This window comes from Nomascus leucogenys, chromosome 18 (genome assembly GCF_006542625.1).
Source record: "Nomascus leucogenys isolate Asia chromosome 18, Asia_NLE_v1, whole genome shotgun sequence".
NCBI classification, from domain to species: domain Eukaryota; kingdom Metazoa; phylum Chordata; class Mammalia; order Primates; family Hylobatidae; genus Nomascus; species Nomascus leucogenys.
In genome coordinates, this window is record NC_044398.1 from 22,036,108 (window position 1) to 22,054,451 (window position 18,344).

Here is an 18,344-nt window from a genome sequence, read left to right on the forward strand (position 1 = left end):
ACTCTTCTTTCTGCACCTGTATTTGCTCTAGCCGTAAACAACTTTGTAGCCAAGTGCAGTGGCACACCTGCCGTCCCAGCTACTCCGGAGGCTGAGGAGGGAGGATTGCTTGAGCCTAGGAGTTTGAGGCCAGCCTGGGCAATATAGCAAGACCCTGTTAGATATTATCTATTTAGATAATAATAATGACCTGTAATCCCAGTACTTTGGGAGGCCGAGGCAGGGGGATCATTTGAGGTCAGGAGTTCAAGACCAGCCTGGGCAACATAGTGAAACCCCATCTCTACTAAAAATACAAAAATTAGCTGGGCACAGTGATGCATGCCTATAATCCCAGCTACTCAGGAGGCTGAGGCAGGAGAATTGATTGAGGCAGAGGTTGCTTTGAGCCGAAATTGCGACAGTGCACTCCAGCCTGGGTGACAGAGCAAGACTCCATCTCAAAATAATAATAATAATAATGATGATACATACTATTTTAGTCGAGGGTCATTTTTTCCTTTATCCATCTGTTGTTCACCAACTGTATATCTCTTGCCTGGCCCAGAATTGAGAGATAATGAGGGGCCTAGACAAACTCCCTGTCCTGCCTGAAGGGATGTTCAGTATTGAACAGTTGTTGCTTTATGGCTTTATGACAAAGTCCCAGGTGCTCATGATAATCTTTGTACAGCCTTACCCCAGCATAGCCTGGGGAAGGCTGCCTAGAGAGTGAAGACCTGAAGGCTGAGGCCATGTTAAGGATTTAGGTAGAATTTATGCATTATCATATTTTTTTCTTTCGTTAATTTTTTATAATTTACACACACACATGGTAAAATGTGTAACAAGGCACAGTGTTACATAGTAAACAGAAGCCTCACTCCACCTTCTCTCTCCACCTACCCATCCACCTTCTAGATGCAGCCACTGTTACCAGGCCTTGCGTTTTCCTGCAGCCAGAGTCCATTTGTACCCCGCATCTGTATTTTTCCCGGCATTTGTTTCTCAATGGGATCTTGCTACATCAGAGGTTCTCCACCTGGGATGATTTGGCACCCCCCACCTTCCCGCCCCAGGAGACACTTAGCAATATACAGAGGAGCAGTGTGGGCCAGGCGTGGTGGCTGATGCCTGTAATCCCAACACTTCGGGAGGCCGAGGCAGGTGGATCGCTTGAACTCAAGAGTTTAAGACCAGGCTGGGCAACATGACAAGACTCCATCTCTACAAAAATTTTAAAAATTAGCTGGGTGTGGTGGTGTGCACTTGTGGTGACTAAGGAGGCTGAGGTGGGAGGATAATTGAGCCTGGGAGGTTGAGGCTGCAGTAAACTATGATCGTGCCACTGCACTCCAGCCTGGGCAACACAGTGACACCCTGTCTCAAAAACAAACAAACAATTATTGGCAATTAATGGGTAGAGGCCAAGAATGCTGTCAAACATTCTATAATTCAAAGGACAATCCCCACTTATCTGGTGGAAAATGTCAACAATGCTGAGGTTGGGAAGCCCTGTCCTGCATAAGCACAGGGTCTGCACCTTGTGTGTGTGTGTGTGTGTGTGTGTGTGTGTGTGCGCGTGTTCTCATGTATTTTCTGGATCGTTCACATTTATAGATCCACCTCATTATTCTTTGTGGCCACATAAAAATCCATTACCTGGATGCTCCACCATTTTCATTTAGGCGTTTGCACTCTTTTTGCTATTATAAACATTTATGCTACAAGGGTTATTCTTTTCCATGCACATGCCTTTGATGTGTGAGGTCAAGGGAGAAACTGATGGAGGTGGGATGGATGAACCCGATGGTTCATTAGCATTTTAAACGACCTATTAAAGAGACCTTCAGTCTCTCTGGGGCACAGTCTGTCTGGAGGGTGGGTCTGGGGTCCTGGCTGCTAACCAGGGCTAAGAACCTCAAAAGTCTGGTGGAGAGACATCCTCTGCATTCCTCGTGTACAGACAAGGGTGTTCTGACCACCTGTCTCTCCGCAGGACGAGGGTGTCCCCCACCTGAAGACGACAAGCTGGGTCCTGAGTGATGCCCCTGAGCTGAGTGTCCAAGGCTGGCCCGAGGAGCCCCCACGGCCCCACCTTTCCCCATGGAGAAAGGACTCACTTTGCCCCAGGACTGCCAGGACTTTGTGCACAGCCTGAAGATGAGAAGCAAATACGCCGTTTTCTTGGTCTTTGTGGTGATAGTTTTTGTCTTCATCGAAAAGGAAAATAAAATCATATCAAGGTGAGGGTTGCAAGCCCAAGTCTTCGTCTTCCTTTCAAGGTGGGGCGGGTGGGGACAGGGAGGTCACTGCAGGGCTCTCTGTGGACCTGCAAATGCATTCCTTCAACAAGCCATCCCCAGGCCCCTCCTGTGTCCCAGGCTGTGGCTCCTGCACACGTCCTCATGACTGCACAGGGGTGAGACTTGGGCTCTGGACTCAGACAGCCTGGATTGGAGCCCCCCATGTTGGCCCTCTACAGCTGTGAAAGGTTAGGCAAGATACTTAACATTTTTGACTCTTCGGTTCCCCTTTTGTAAAACGTGGCTAATAATGGGACCAGCATTGTTATAAAGATTAAATGAGAAAATGTAAAAGCATTTAGCCCAGTGCCTGGCACATAGTTGGTGTCCAGTATTTGCTGGCTGTGACTATTACTGTTAATTTACTTCCTGGCCTTGCATTAGCAGCACATCCCCTATAGAAGTCTTGATGTCATTGAGCCTGTGGAAAGGCAAGGTCCTAGTGTGGATACTCTGATGGGCAGGGCTGCCATGTGCAGCTGCCAGGTTGTGTACTGCTCAACTCCAGGGGCATGTCCCTCAAATAGGCTAATCTGGGAACGCCCCTTTACCCCTTTGAATTGGCAGCATACAGCTATGTGCAGTGGGCCTGTTAGATGTAGAAAGATTTCTTAGCCTGTTCTCCTCCCAGGCACAAGCCCTGCAAGAAAGCATTAGCTAAGATGGGTGGGTCAGGGATTGGGCAATATAGTGGACACCGTCAGTGCCCCACTTGGGTCACTGAGCAAGGACCATTCTAGCTTGTGCCTATTGGGTTCTACTGCAAGCCCCTACAGCTCTGCACCTGAGAGCTTTCTCTCCACTCGCACACTGGCAAGCCGGAAGTACTGGGGAGTAAATGTCCCCCCCAGATCCCCATCAGACTAAGTCTCCGATGCCCACACCTGCTCCTAGCAGCACATCCATCATGGACCTCTTTCCTCCCCTGCCTCACTTCCCCATCCAGTTCTTCCTCTGATCGTGTCGCAAATAAACTACTTAAACACAAATCCTTGCCTCAAAGTGCTTTTAGGGAAACCCAATTGAGACAGGTTTTGGTGATCTGCTTGGAGGACTGCTTAGGGTTGCCCAGGAGACGGGGTCCCCAGTCAGCCACTGACCCTGATCTTCTTTGTCCTCACAGGGTCTCAGACAAGCTGAAGCAGATCCCCCAAGCTGTGGCAGATGCCAACAGCACCGACCCAGCCCTGATCTTAGCTGAGAACGCATCTCTCTTGTCCCTGAGTGAGCTTGATTCAGCCTTCTCCCAGCTGCAGAGCCGTCTCCGCAACCTCAGCTTGCAGCTGGGCGTGGAACCAGCCGTGGAGGCCGCAGGGGAGGAAGAGGAGGAGCAGAGAAAGGAGGAGGAGCCGCCCAGACCGGCCGTGGCGGGGCCCCGGCGCCACGTGCTGCTCATGGCCACCACGCGCACCGGCTCCTCGTTCGTGGGCGAGTTCTTCAACCAGCAGGGCAACATCTTCTACCTCTTCGAGCCGCTGTGGCACATCGAGCGCACAGTGTCCTTCGAGCCGGGGGGTGCCAACGCCGCGGGCTCTGCCCTGGTGTACCGCGACGTGCTCAAGCAGCTCTTCCTGTGCGACCTGTACGTGCTGGAGCACTTCATCACGCCGCTGCCGGAGGACCACCTGACTCAGTTCATGTTCCGCCGGGGCTCCAGCCGCTCCCTGTGCGAGGACCCCGTCTGCACCCCCTTCGTCAAGAAGGTCTTCGAGAAGTACCACTGCAAGAACCGCCGCTGCGGCCCCCTCAACGTGACGCTGGCCGCAGAGGCCTGCCGCCGCAAGGAGCACATGGCCCTCAAGGCCGTGCGCATCCGGCAGCTGGAGTTCCTGCAGCCCCTGGCCGAGGACCCCCGCCTGGACCTGCGCGTCATCCAGCTGGTGCGCGACCCCCGGGCCGTGCTGGCCTCGCGCATGGTGGCCTTCGCCGGCAAGTATAAGACCTGGAAGAAGTGGCTGGACGACGAGGGCCAGGACGGCCTGAGGGAAGAGGAGGTGCAGCGGCTGCGGGGCAACTGCGAGAGCATCCGCCTGTCCGCGGAGCTGGGGCTGCGGCAGCCCGCCTGGCTGCGGGGCCGCTACATGCTGGTGCGCTATGAGGACGTGGCACGCGGGCCGCTGCAGAAGGCCCGCGAGATGTACCACTTCGCCGGCATCCCCCTGACCCCGCAGGTGGAGGACTGGATCCAAAAGAACACGCAGGCGGCCCACGACGGCAGCGGCATCTACTCCACGCAGAAGAACTCCTCGGAGCAGTTCGAGAAGTGGCGCTTCAGCATGCCCTTCAAGCTGGCCCAGGTGGTGCAGGCCGCCTGCGGCCCTGCCATGCGCCTCTTCGGCTACAAACTGGCGCGGGACGCCGCCGCCCTCACCAACCGCTCAGTCAGCCTGCTGGAGGAGAGGGGCACCTTCTGGGTCACGTAGGGGGGCCGGGGCCCCGTATGCCCCTCCTCGTGAAAGGCCTGCCCCGCCTTTCTGCCGCAGCCCTCGCAGAGGGCGGGTGCGCAGCGCCGTGAGCGGGCAGCGCCTCCTGTAGCAGTAGGGCCCCCAGCCAGCGCTCCTGCCAAAGCGGCGGCCCCAGGGTTAATCGCGGAGAACAGGACAGTGCCCGGTCCCCTTGAGGGCCATCACACCCAGACCCAAAGGGTTGCAGCCTCCTGAGCGGGCCCAGGCAGGCCCGGGCCTGTTGGCAAGCTTCGATCTCACACACACAGAAACATACATTCGTGCCTGGAGACCCTGCAGGCCAGAGTCCAAATATTTAACAACCAGAAGGGGCAAGGCTCTGACCAGTGGCAGTCAGACCTCCTGCTTTATTTGGTGTTAACCGTTTCTTGTCTGGATGGTGAAGTCTGGAATCTGGGTGGGTCCTTGGAGGAGGGGCCAGGACAGCCCTGGGTGGCAAAGGTGGCATTTGAGGCTCGTTTGAGGTGACAGTGGCTGTTTACCAACCAGTACAGAGCGATTCAGCATTTTCATGAATGGGATGGCTGTGCTGGTTACTGATGAATCTGGGCCCCATATAGAGCTGCAAAACACCCACATGCGTATAGACATACGTACATGTACACCATACATAGACAAGCATCATAAAGGCACAAGTGCACACACATCTATGCAGACAAGCTTCCTCGCTGCTTATGCCCACAGGGTTTTTCTGTATGACACACCTCAGAGGAGCCTCTGATTACATTTGTAGGATTATTTCGAGGGCAGGGCAGGGGAAGGAAACGCGTTAAAGGGCCATGACGTGACACGGTTCCCTGGCCGGGTTTGGACTGAACAGTGGATTCAGAACTGCAGCGTTCAAAGCCCCTGCCCGCCTTAGATTCTCGTGGCTACCTCCTCTGACCCATCCACATCCTTGCGGCTGGCAGGCAGGATGTTTTGAAATGGTGCAGCCAAAGGCCCCGTCCAGCTTGGCTGGCTCCCGAACATGTCCATATTTGAAGGCTGCCTCAGGCCTGGCAGGCAGAAGCAGCTGTGGTCCCTGGAGGCAAAAGGCAGCTCATGGGGCCTTCCATTTCCAGCCAGGCCTCATCTGGGGTAAGGCCAAGAGGAAAGTACAGAGTGCCCGTGGGGAAGAAGTCCCACCAGGATGCCCCCCTCCCCTGAGAAGCCCGCCTTTTCCCTCGTGGACAGGAGTCAGCCAGTTGGTTGCTGTGGTTACAGCCAGTGCCTGGAATTCCTCCTTAGGGCTCTGGGAAGAGTATTGCTCAAAGCAGGATGTGCTGGGTGTTTTATCTGGGGCTTTTAAGTTATTTATGGCTTGGTGTCTTTCTTGTTTCGTGGCTGTGTTTTTGCTTTTGTTTCTGCAGGAGCGCCTCTCCCAAGCAGTGGAGGAGGCCTGAGGGCTTGAGGGAGGCTGGGGAAAACCAGCAGGGAGCACTTGGCTCCTGGCAGAGGGAGAGGACAGGAGGAGGAGCCTTCCCCAGGAGGAACAGGAGAGGTGGCCACGTGGCAGGCCACAGTGCCCTATAGGCTTTTCTGTTTGAACCCTATGTGGGATGAATCTCAAAGCCACCAGTGTTCTTGCCTAGTGTCCAGAGCAGCAGAGATTTGCAGCCCTCGCCCCTCCCTGAGAAGAAGCTGGATTTGAAAATCCCTCACAGGCCCTAACATGTTTCCTGGGTGGGCAGGGGCCTCATGACAAGCAGCAAGTGTACTCAGAGTAGAAGGCCTTCCCCATTCCCACCTCAAACCCAGGAGCAGAACTCAGTATCCAGAGCTTGCAAGGAGCTGCAAGAGTTTGCTGAGGGCTGCCCAGCTCTGTTTCTGGTTTCCTGGACAATTTCTCTGTCAGGTATGGCCCATTGTAAACCCAGAGGGCTGCATTTTGGGTTGAGTAATACGGACACCATGGAAGTACAGGATCTGAGTCCAACATTGCCATGGGGGAGGGAAGAGTGTGTCCTGGCAGGAAGCCACCATTGGAGAAGGTGAGGCCAGTAACTATCTCGTGGGATTCGCTATAATCAGCCTATTTAAGCTGCTGGGTCTCTGTCACTGTGCACTCCAGTCATTCAAGGAGGTCTCCACTCTTGGGTTTTTTTTTTCTTTTCTTTTGCTATTTTGCCTGAACACCCCAACACTCTTGGTTTTAGAGTCCAAGAGTAAGTTGTGCAGAGACATGGTTCTAATTTGGAGTTCAAAGGAACACCAGCTCTGAAAACATGACCGTGGGGCCAGGATGTTTCTGGCAGGCCCAGAAGTGCTGGCTGTTCTTCCCCAGCCTCCCCCCGCTCCCTCCTCTGTTCCCCGTGTGGAGGTGGGGGGTGCTGGGACTGGGGAGGGGGCAGCCACGTCCATCCAAGGCTCTTCCTAGGGACCCTGCTAATGTGGACAGCAGACTTTATCCCTCCTTCTTACTCTGGGCCAAGACCTCCCACTCCGCTCTCTGAGGATGGTACCAAGAATGGGCCTTTGGGACTTCTCAGGACATTGACAATGTGCACACTGCAAGTTGACTTAATTTATTTATTTTGTGAAAAGAAGAGACAGAAAATACCTTATTATCTGCAGGGACTCAAAGCTGTACCCAAATCAAGAAAGACAAAATAACAATAGAAACCATTCACACATTCCGTTCATGCATGGACACCAGAAGACGATTCAGAACACAAGAGGAGAATAAGCCAGAGCACCAGCACCACGATGGCCCCGGGATGTTGTTTAAGATCTGAGATCCCTTGGTTTCTCTCATGTTGATCTGAGATGCCACATCAGGGCCCTTGCCGCTGTATCACCTCTGCCCGGGTGTTTGAGACAGGTCACAAGTGCGTGGATGTTTCCTGGAAGTATATTCCCCTGGGGCCCAGCAATTCTCTGGGAACCCTTGGGGTTTGGGGAAGGACAGTGTGGTGTGACTGTTGGCTTGATACGTTGTGGATATGGTTGGAGTCACCCATGTGGACGTGGTTTTCAGCTTGGAGCTGGGATGGAGAAGATGGAAGCGCTGGTGGCCGGGCCTCCTTTTCCAGCGAGGCCAGCCCTGGCTTCTCTGTTCCAGCTTGTCTGCCAGAAGCCTTCCCCTGCAAGGTGCCCACCTTCCGGGAGACAGAGGGAGCAGCTGAGGCCTCTCTCCACTGGCCGCCAGCCTCCCTAGCACAAGAGGACCATTCAGCAATGAGTGTTTACTCATGTTCTTTCTTGTTGATGAGTTCTGCGGCCCAGCCTATAGAAATGGCTCAGAACGTTCCAGGCCTTGGTGAGACAGGGCAGCGTCCAATGCACACAGGCTGTCCCCACTCTGCCTGTTCCCATCTTCCCCTCGGGACCTGTTTATAAATTGAGGAATGGATGAGGGCCCTAGATGGTTCTTGGGAATAGTTAGTGGAGGGCACGATTCTCGTAGGTCCCCATAGAGAGGGAAAGAGAAGGCCAGATGTGCACAGAAGTCAGTCTCTGTCTCATACACCACAGGTGGTCACCAAGTTATTTTCCAAAAGCTGAGGAACATAAAGCAAATTTAGGCTTTTGTCCCTCTGCAATACATGCACTTGAAAATAAATAAACTTCCTGTCTGCCAGCACCCTCAGCCTGGGAGCTACTGCCAGAGGCTGGCGTAGTGGGGCAGCTGCTGACCAAACCCCACAGAACGGAGGGCACCAGGCATCACACGACATCTTTCTCTCCCATCTCTGTCATCTGTCTGTCTGGCAATGGAAGGAGCTCCAGCAGGAGGTCCTTCCCAGAAGGTTGATTCTTGGCCTGGGTGGTAGAGGAGATATCCTGACCCTAAAGTCTTCCAGCTCTGGGTCATCCTCTCCTATACTAGGGCCTATTGACCGTAGAGGCGAGGTGCAGTGGTTCATACCTGTAATCCCAGCATTTGGGGAGGCCAAGATGGGAGGATTGTTTGAGCCCAGGAGTTGGAGACCAGCCTGGGCAACATGGTGAGACCAATTGACTGTAGGGCTTGTCCCTTGCTAGGACAGGAGCAGAAGACTGGATGGCTGTGTCCTCAAGGCAGTCCCATCCCCATTCCCAAAGTCAGAAAGCGAAGCCAGATCTCAAGGGCTGATACCTGAGGCAAGGAGAGCTAAGGGGAGAGAAATGGGGGCTGGGTGGGAGCAGACGCCTGCACAAGCCAAGTGTGTTTTATTTATTGATCTGTACAAGCTGATAGAAGGACCATCTGCTGAAATCCAGGGCTCCTGAGTTGGTGGGTTTGCTTGTGAAGCTTCTAGGACAAGGCGCAGCCAGATGGAAGGGAGAGGGTCCAGGGCTTCCTAAATGCAGCCACATCACCTCTCAACTCGCTGCAGTTTCAGAGACAGTGGAAGCTGCTCTTTACCTCAAAAGCACAAAGCAGAATTGGCAACTTCACATGTCTCAAGAGCTTCAAGATCCTTTGGTCTGGTGTCCTTTGGCACCCCATAACTGGACTGGGGACAAATTTGTTACGTGTTTCCAAGGCTACAGACGTGCCATCCTCACGGGCCTAGCTCATGTCATGGATCGGGTACTTTGCTGGGGGGATACAATGACCCATGTGGTCTGCGTCTTCTGCCATTGGCTTGAGCTGGGCACCCCCTGAAGTGTCCATCTCAGCTCTATATTCTAGTCCAAATTTGCCTGGCTCCCCTGCTCCCTCCCAGATCCTGCACACTGTCTTTTTGCCAACACCTCAGCCCTGTGTGCTATTTCATGTCTGCATGGTACGAGACACCCCTTCATGGCATACACTGCCATGGTATGTACATATGCATCCACGTGTGTGTATGTGTAGCATGTAGCTCATTCAGCTCAGCTTCTGGCACCATTCCACATTGCTCCCAGCCCCACTGCTGTCACTGTCGTCCCAGATGTCCTTGCCATGGCCACAGACAATCTGCCGTCTCCTGGAAACGCTGGGGCTGCCCTTCAGAGAGCTGGCAGCCACCGGCAGTCAGGGCCTGCTTTGCAGAATAGAATGTGAACCCATCTCCTGATGGCCTACTTGACTTATTTAATTAAAGATTAAAACATGCAACAAGCAAAACCTGCAGCGTGTCTCTGCCTTTTCCTTTGCATTTGTTCTCAGCAGCAATTGGGTCATAATTTTTTTTTTTTTTTTAATTAACAGTGGTAGAAGGGAGGTGACTTCCAGCATGAAGCAGGACAGAGAATCCCCCTGCCCATTCCCAAGGGACCAAAGGCACTAGGGGAATATGGGGCAGGATGGATGTATCTTAGGTTACCAGGCTGCACTGGGCGGAGAGAGAGAAAACCCAGGTATCTGGGGGCAGAGACAGGAGTGTTGGGCCAGCAGTCAGGGGGCCTGGGGATGAGTCCCAGCTTTGCCACTGTCTGGCTGTGTGACCTTGGATAAGTCACTTCCCTTACTTGGACACCAGTTTCCTTTTAGAATGAAGGTGTAATCAGTTGTTCACAAACATTGTTCCCAAAAAGCCCCATTAGGGATTCAAAAGTCAGCTGAAAGGGCAGGCGGCACCCTCTCAATGAGAGTCGCTGTGCGTTTTGATCTGCTTTACATGTTCAGATTTCATTTCAGATTTATTTGGCCTTCAACTAAATCTCCAAAAACACATGAGAAGATTGCCAAGGACGCTTTCAGCTAAGAAATTGAATGGAGTGCTTTCAAATTGCAGTTACATCCGTCATAACAACTTCAGTTCTTACCACATTTCAGCCCTGCTTGTCTCCCAAGAGCTGCCTACAGAGCATGAGTGTTTCCCCGGGGAGAAGGGAGAGAGCTCATTTTGGAGCACAGAAGCCAGAGCTAGTAGGGCTTTGTGGGTCTCAGGACACGGGGATAGCAGGAACAGCAGCTGCAGGAAGAGACAGAGGAGGGCTGAGCATGGGGACAATGGCTCCTGGAGTGAGGGAATGAAGACTCAGAGAGGCTCAATGTGAGGGAACAGGCCTCCCCTCCCCAAATCTTAACCTGTGTCTCTGCCAGTTCACCCAGTCCAGGCTTGGGAACTCAAGCCAGCTCCCTCCCACCCTTTAAAGTATTTGAGCCAGTGCCTGTCATCTCAACCTGAACAGAAGCTGCCCACCCCAGTCAGGTGCTATTGCTGTCTCCCCTACGCTGGGGGCTGGATATAGTTAGTTTAATTTTGGAGCTGTGTTTCCTACCACAAATGACCCCCTGGGGAAACAAATTGCACTAATCACAGAGCAGAGAAGCCTGGACGCCTCCCCACCCACCCACCCCTCAGCCGCCAGGCCGGAAACGTCTCTCCTCCCCCTTTCCCCCACCGCCAGTCCCCTTCAGGATCCTCAATCTTCCTTCCTACACCCCAATTTACTCAACCCTGGAGATGAGTCAAGTGCCCCGTGGGCTCTCTGGGACAGGGAGAGTCTGCTGGGACTCTCTGGAAAGCAGTTTGGTCAGCAGGGGGCTGGGGTCAGGGACCTGTGCCATTGCACACAGAGCCCTGTCAGGCCCAGCACTGGCCCAGCCCTGGAGCCTGCAGCAGCGTCCTCAAGTGTGTTTGGAGAAACTGGTCACAGGATTGCTCTTGGGAAGTTACAGTGTACATTTGCGATTACAGGCTCCAGGTAGGCCGCTTTCCTTTGACTCACCCTGCATTAAGGATTACCTCCTAGAAAGAACCCATTTTTATGGAATTCCTTTATCATGAAAAACTTTTTCCCAAACAACAGTCTTTTTCAAGACTCTGGCCTTCTTTATTTTTTAAGACTCTGTCACCCAAGTGGGAGTGCAGTGACGCAATCACAGCTTACTGCAGCCTGGACCTCCCAGGCTCAAGCAATCCTCCTGCCTCAGCCTCCCAAGTAGCTGGGACTACAGGCATGTGCCACAGCTGCTAGCTTTTTTGTATTTTTTGTAGAGATGGGATCTCGCCATGTTGCCCAGGCTGGTCTTGAACTCCTGAACTCAAGCAATCTGCTGGCCTCAGCCTACCAAAGTGCTGGGATTATAGGCATGAGACACTACACCCAGCCAAGACTCCATCATTCTGCAAAAGAGTTAGTAGCTACCAGCAGCCTGCAGCTGGAAGTGTGTAGGACCAAAAGCCACCCTAAGCAGACATTAGGTGGTGGGTGAGTTGGCTGGGAGAAAAAAATCTAGGGTTGGGTTTAAGGCCCATCCCCCTTCACGCCATCCTCCCCGAGCTGCCAGGCTAAGAGGAGCCCTCAGAGACTGCAGCAGCCTCAGGGGCACTGAGGGCCAGGGTTCAAGGCCCTGAGACTTGCTGTCCCCAAACCTCCCTGGTTCTTGGCTTCCTCAACTCAACCCACACTGTGGGGCCTCCGTGGCATGACCCAAAAGATGTGGAACCCCCCACAGAGAGTGGGAACTCTGGAGAACCAGGCCAGGTATAAACACCACGGGATACTATTTATCTGAGAAATAGGAGTTTGAGATTGCTCTTAAAGGAGCCATTTCTGAAACAGTGGGACAAAGGTTACCAGCAGTAAATAGGTTTCCTGGAGGTGTAATCCTCTAGTAGCTAGTAAAAGCTTTGCTGAATGCTGTGGGCCGTTTATTGGAAGAAGAAGCAGGTAGTAAGTGCCCAGCAGGAGAGGCCCACCCTAGAAAATTAGAAGGAAAGGAGGGAGGGGAAGGGAGGAGAGGGAAGAAAAGAGGAAAGAAGGAAAAAAGGGAAGAAGAGGCCGAGTGAGGTGGCTCACACCTATAATTCCAGCACTTTGGGAGGCTGAGATGGGAGGATTGCTTGCACCTAGTAGTTCGAAAACAGCCTGGTCAACATGGCAAGATCCCACCTCCTAAAAAGAAGAAAAAGAAAGAGGAAGGAAGGGAGGGGAAGGTTGGGGAAAAAAAGGGAAAGAGGAAGGGAGGCAGGGTGACAGTGGGATGCATTTCATGCCAATGCAGAGGAGGAAGACAGCCAAGTTGTTGAAAAGTACACCCTTGGGGATAGCCACAGCCACAGTGCCCAAGAGTTTAGAGGGTCAGGCCAAGCCCAGGTACACTCAGTCCTGTACACCTTTGGCCATGGGGCTAATTTGCCCCGTGGATATGTGGCTCACACCACGTTTGTCTCTGTTTTTAACAATCGGCAGTCCAGTACAGTGGCTCACACCAATAACCCCCAGCACCCTGGGAGGCCAAGGCAGGTGGATCACTTGAATCCAGGAGTGTGAGACCAGCCTGGGCAACATGGTGAAACCCTGTCTCTACAGAAACAAAACAAAATATTCACCAGGTGTGGTGGTGCGTGCCTGTAGCCCTAGCTACTCAGGAGGCTGAGGTGGGAGGATTGCCTAAGCCCAGGAGGTTGAGGCTGCAGTGATCTGTGATCACATCACTGCACTCCAGCCTGGGTGACAAAGTGAGACTCTGTCTCAAAAACAAACAGTTGGCATCCGAGGACAACACTCAAAAATGAAGGGGTTTTATGTAAAAGGCAGACTTGGCTCCTCTTGAAAATCAGGTGTCTTGGTTTGGGTTACACTGGCAGCTGACACTGGGACAAAGGCAAAATGGTTTCTTTAGGAGCTGTGGATGGTCCGGCAAGGGAGGAGAGGAGGCAGGCAGCCAGCAGAACTGTGCCACTGAGCCAGCTGCCACTTTGGGGAACTGGAGCCGAATCCCTCTGCGAACCACGGTGCAAAGCCCGTGCCTTGGACTCACTCCACCCTGGGGTGAGGGGAGGGAGTCTGAAGGTTCCTACACCAGTGCCTGTCAGCCTCTGGCTGAGACTGCTCTTGGAGAGTATTAATTTCACAGCACAGCCGCTGGCCCCAGCAGAACAGCATTCCCAAACTCTGGAACAAGCCATTAGACTCAGAGGTGAAGATACAGGTGGCTGGAAGTTTCCAGAGCACAGTAAAAGGTTAGGTGTAGGGGATAGGGCACGGGCTGACAACATCTATGCCCTGGGGTGCTCTCATTCCCACAGGAAAAATAGGCTCTGGTGGGAGGCAGCAGCAGCCTCTTTAACAGGAGAAGGGCAGGGTCCCCACCTGCCCATCCCCCCATCTCCCCAATTACTGAGGCAGCAATGCCCTTTGCCATGTATCAAGCACTTGCACTGATGTTTGACTTCCAACACAGTATCTTCTCTGTGAATTCATGTCTGTCCAGTGTGAGAAAGTGTCAGGCCAAGAGGGCAACGGCTCCCAAGCCATTCACTGTGACAGCTCCCCAGCCACTACAGGCATTTGGGTTTGCAGCCCTGGCTTAAAGTCCTGGAATGCTAAGGTCTGGGCTGGCTTTCCTGACAATACTCACTCTAGGCTTCTTTTTTTTTTTTTTTTTTTTGAGACAGAGTCTCGCTCTGTCGCCAGGCTGGAGAGCAGTGGCGCTATCTCGGCTCACTGCAAGCTCCGCCTCCTGGGTTCACGCCATTCTCCTGCCTCAGCCTCCCCAGTAGCTGTGTCTCTACTAAAAAAGACAAATACACTCTAGGCTTCTTAATGCTTAGACCTCAGGAATGAGGTGGTTGCTCTCCCTGGTCTGCACACCATGGAACTCAACACCCCCTGGCCATCTCTCACGGCACCTACCTAGACTTCTCCCGCCCACCTGAGCAGGTGGCCAGAATAAACACTGAAGAAGAGGACAGCTGGTTTTGCCCACCTGGAGGTGAACGGGGCTAGGCCTGCATCCAGTCCATGCCAGAGCTGCCCCCGGAATGTTTTCAACTCATTTCTGCCTCGGTGCACACAGTGGGGCATGCTCCTCTGTGGGGCACACAGACCCCTTGAGCATGTGCTCACTGTGATCAGCATGGCAGTTCCCAGTGCCTGGGCTCAAATGCTGCTCCATTCTCTCTCACACAGGAAAGCTCAACAGAGTGACAGAGGACACTGTGTATGCAAAGACCTGGAGGATAAAGGGGACCTGGGAAGTCTGGAGACCAAGAAGCAGTTTGCTCTGGCCAAGACGGTAACGAGACAGGAAGCTGGAGAGGAAAACTGGGGCCCGAATGTACTAAGGAAAAGAGGTTCGACTTGCTCCTAAGAGCTATAGAGAGCCATTGAAAGGCAGAGTGAAGCAGAGTGGTTTGGTCTGATCAACTGTATTCCATTTTACAGAGAGAAGAGTGAGGCACGGAGAGCTGAAATGACCAGCAGCGTCAGAACGCGAACCCACGCCACTCATCCTTGGATTCCAGGCCTAGATCCTCCTGTCCTATCCTTTGCCTCATGCCTCCCACCCGATGTATTAAGACCCCATGGTCTGCGTGCTATGGTTTGAATGTCCCCCAAGATTCATGTGTTGAAACTTCATCACCAATGTAATAGTGTCAAGAAGTGAGACGTTTAGAAAGTAAATCATGAGGAGAGAGCCTTCAAGAATGGAATTAGCAGCTAGGCGCGGTGGCTCACGCCTGTAATCCCAGCACTTTGGGAGGCAAAGGTGGGCAGATCATGAAGTCAGGAGTTTGAGACCAGCCTGGCCAGCATGGTGAAACCCCATCTCTACTAAAAATACAAAAATTAGCTGGGCATGGTGGCGGGCCCCTGTAATCCCAGCTGCTCGGGAGGCTGAGGCAGGAGAATCGCTTGAGCCTGAGAGGTGGAGGTAGTAGTGAGCCGAGATCGCACCATTGCACTTCAGCCTGGGAGACAGACTGACTCCGTCTCAAAAAAAAAAAAAAAAAGAATGGAATTAGCAACCTTATGAAAGGGCTGGAGGAAACTAGCAATCACTCCTTTTTGTACTCTGCCATGTGACAGCACAGCACTCATCCCTTCCAGAAGAAGCCAGAATAAGACAGGAAGCAGAGAACATCCCTCACCAGACACCAAACCTGCAGCACCTGGATCTTGGACATCCAGCCTCCAGAACTTGAGAGATACATTTCTATTGTTTAGAACTTGCCCAGTCTGTGGTATTTTAGTATATTAAGTTGGTGCAAAAGTCATGGGTTTTTTTGCCATTACTTTAATGTAAAAAACTGCAATTTTTTGCACCAACCTAATAGCAACACAATTGGATGAAGACACTGTGTACATGCTATGAAAGCCAAGCCAGAATCACAGGCTTCCCTCTGGGGTCATACAGGGCAAGCCCCAGCCGTCTCCTGGGTGCCAACTTTCCAAAGTCTGCCCCGAGTCTGCTCTTCTCCAAGCTTGAATAGCAACAATGTGTCCTAACTGTGTGACCTTGGACCAGTGACTTGCCCTCTCTGAGCCTCGGCTGGCTCACGTGAAGAATAGGGGATAACATCGATGGGAAGGGTAGGGTGCTGCATGGAGCATGCCTGATTTGCAGTGAGCCTGAATCAACAAATACTTTGAAGTCTGAAATGGAGGCCCAAGAAGAGCTTATAATGGAACCTAGGGCCACATAGAATGAGTCCCTCGGCATCTGCCCCAGGCAGGCAGGCTGTAAACCTGGACAAATACTGAAAGGACAAATACTGCAGGACAAATACTGAAAACCAGAACGGAGGTTCCAGGGACCAACTCTGAGACACCCCATGGAGCAATTCCCAGAGTTTGGACAAGTGAGCAGGGGAGAGTTTTCTCATTCCTTTTGGGAGTGTTCATTCATTCCACTTCTGTTTTTTTAACATTCTCTTTCCCCTGACTTGAGGTTGATTTATTTAGGCAGTTTCCCTTCCAAGAAAAAATGCCCTCTGCCTCTGTCTCTATCAGTGGAGAGACCAACACTTAGAACCAAGAAGACCCTGGGTTAAATCAGTTCACTCAAAACATTGGCTGATGGGCAGTGCTTCTCCCTCCAGCCCTGGCTCTTGAGGGGTCTGGCTAGCCCAAACAGTGGCATGTTCACACTTGGCCTGACCCACCACTTCCTGACAAGTGTCCTATTCGGCTGGGGAGCAGGGAAACAGTTGAGAAGACATGTATCAAGACTTGCTCATGGAAGCAGGAATCCAAGACGCCCATTACAGGGGAATGCTCCTGACATCTTACTTCTAGATGCCACTGCCTTTCTCTTTCTCTTTGAGGGGTGTTTAAGCCTCGGTCCCTGACCACAGCATTCACATAGCCTGCAACTGTGCCTGACCCAGCAAGATCAGTGGGTGAATGAATTAATTAATTAATGGTGATAAAGTTCAAGAAGCATTTGGAATAAGAACTTTTTTTTGAGACAGGGTCTCACTCTGTTGCCCAGGCTGGAGTGCAGTGGCATGATCGTGGCTCACTGAAGCCTCAACCTCCCAGGTTTAAGCAATCCTCCCACCTCAGCCTCCTGGGTAGCTGGGACTACAGGAACACACCACCACAGCCAGCTAATTTTTTTGTAGAAAAGGGGTTTTGCCATGTTGCCCAGGCTGGTCTCGAACTCCTGGGCTTAAGTGATCCTCCTGCCTTGGGTTCCCAAAGTTCTAGGATTACAGCCATGAGCCACCACACCCAGCCATGTCTTTTTAAATATACAATGGTGCACTATCTTTGCAAATGTCAGTGTCTGTATGACATGGAAGATAAGTGTGGAATCTGGAGCCAGTCTGCCTGGTCTGAAGTCCTGGCTCTGCCCATTTCATGGCTGTGTGGCCTATGGCAAAGTACCCAGCCTGTCTTTGCTGCAGTTTCCTCATCTGTGAAATGGGGATAAAGCTGGTATCTACCTCATGGGGTTGTTGTAAATATTAAGTTAATACATGAAAATTAACTGGCACATAGTAAGCACTCAGAAATGATTACTGTTATGCTAAGAGCCTGGCCGGAGGTAGAAGTAAAGAGGGTAAAACAGGCAGTTCTAATGGTTTTTCTTTCCAGAAGTTGTTACTGAAACCACAGGGGTTCGGGCTAGGTCCTGCTGCTCACAACACAGAAAGCCAATCACTAAGACAATGAGGATTGCCAGGGAAGAAGGCTTCAACTGTGTACCACATCCAAGGATATCAGTCTCAACTCTATCTCCCTGACCAACTAAACTTAGGGGTTTATATAGCAAGGAAGAAATGTAACTACATCTAGGAAAACAGGAATTAGAGACGGATAAGGAAGAGGACTTGGTCAACAACAGGCAGGTGTTGGCTTAGGAAATCATGAAGTGTGAGAGGTCTGGCATCTCATTGTCCAGATCTGGTGAGTTTCAATTCCTTGATACTATCTGGGAGGTCTGATGGTTGGTTTCCTGAGAAATGAACTCAGATAAGACAAATGTAACTTTGCCAAGTTTCAAGACTGGGAGGTTTCATTTCAATATTTATTCCAAAGAAGCCATAAATGTCAGTTCTATGGGATAATTGGGTCTGTTTCAAAAATGACAAGATTGTGGCCGGGCACAGTGGCTCACGCCTGTAATCTTGGCTCTTTGGGAGGCCAAAGCAGACAGATCACCTGAGGTCAGGATTTCAAGACCAGCCTAGCCAACATGGTGGAAGACCCATCTCTACTAAAAATTACAAAAATTAGCTGGGCGTGGTAGCTGGCACCTGTAATCCCAGCTACTCGGGAGGCTGAGGCAGGGAGAATTGCTTGAACCCAGGAGGCGGAGGTTACAGTGAGCCGAGATGGCACCACTGCACTCCAGCCTGGGGGACAGAGTGAGAGTCTGTCTCAAAATAAAAAAAAAATTTAAAAAATTAAAAAAAAAAGAACTTGGCTTTTGATGCCAGTGATGCTGTGCAAAGGCAGGGAAACACCACATGAAGAGCTCCTAGACAAAGTCTCCTGTTCCACTCCAGATGCAAGCCCA

General features: G+C 52.0%; 1 protein-coding gene and 1 pseudogene across 3 annotated transcripts in view; both read left to right on the forward strand.

Moving 5' to 3' along the window:
- Positions 1-9,767, forward strand: part of CHST3 (carbohydrate sulfotransferase 3) — a 48,616-nt gene extending 38,849 nt beyond the window's left edge. Inside the window, exons 2-4 of one of the 2 annotated variants that reach the window (XR_004026760.1) lie at positions 1,979-2,225; positions 3,409-5,147; positions 6,103-9,767. Coding sequence is in view for 1 of the 2 variants with exons in the window: in XM_003271216.3 (XP_003271264.1) it covers positions 2,086-2,225; positions 3,409-4,708 (1,440 nt within the window). In the remaining variant the exon portion in view is untranslated. Of the gene's footprint in view, positions 1-1,978; positions 2,226-3,408 lie in introns of both variants that reach the window. The other variant, XM_003271216.3, reaches the window with a different exon arrangement.
- Positions 6,975-9,767, forward strand: LOC115831231 (annotated as a pseudogene). The gene has a single exon (XR_004026761.1). The product of XR_004026761.1 is annotated as an uncharacterized LOC115831231 (transcript).
- Positions 9,768-18,344: the final 8,577 nt, after the last annotated feature.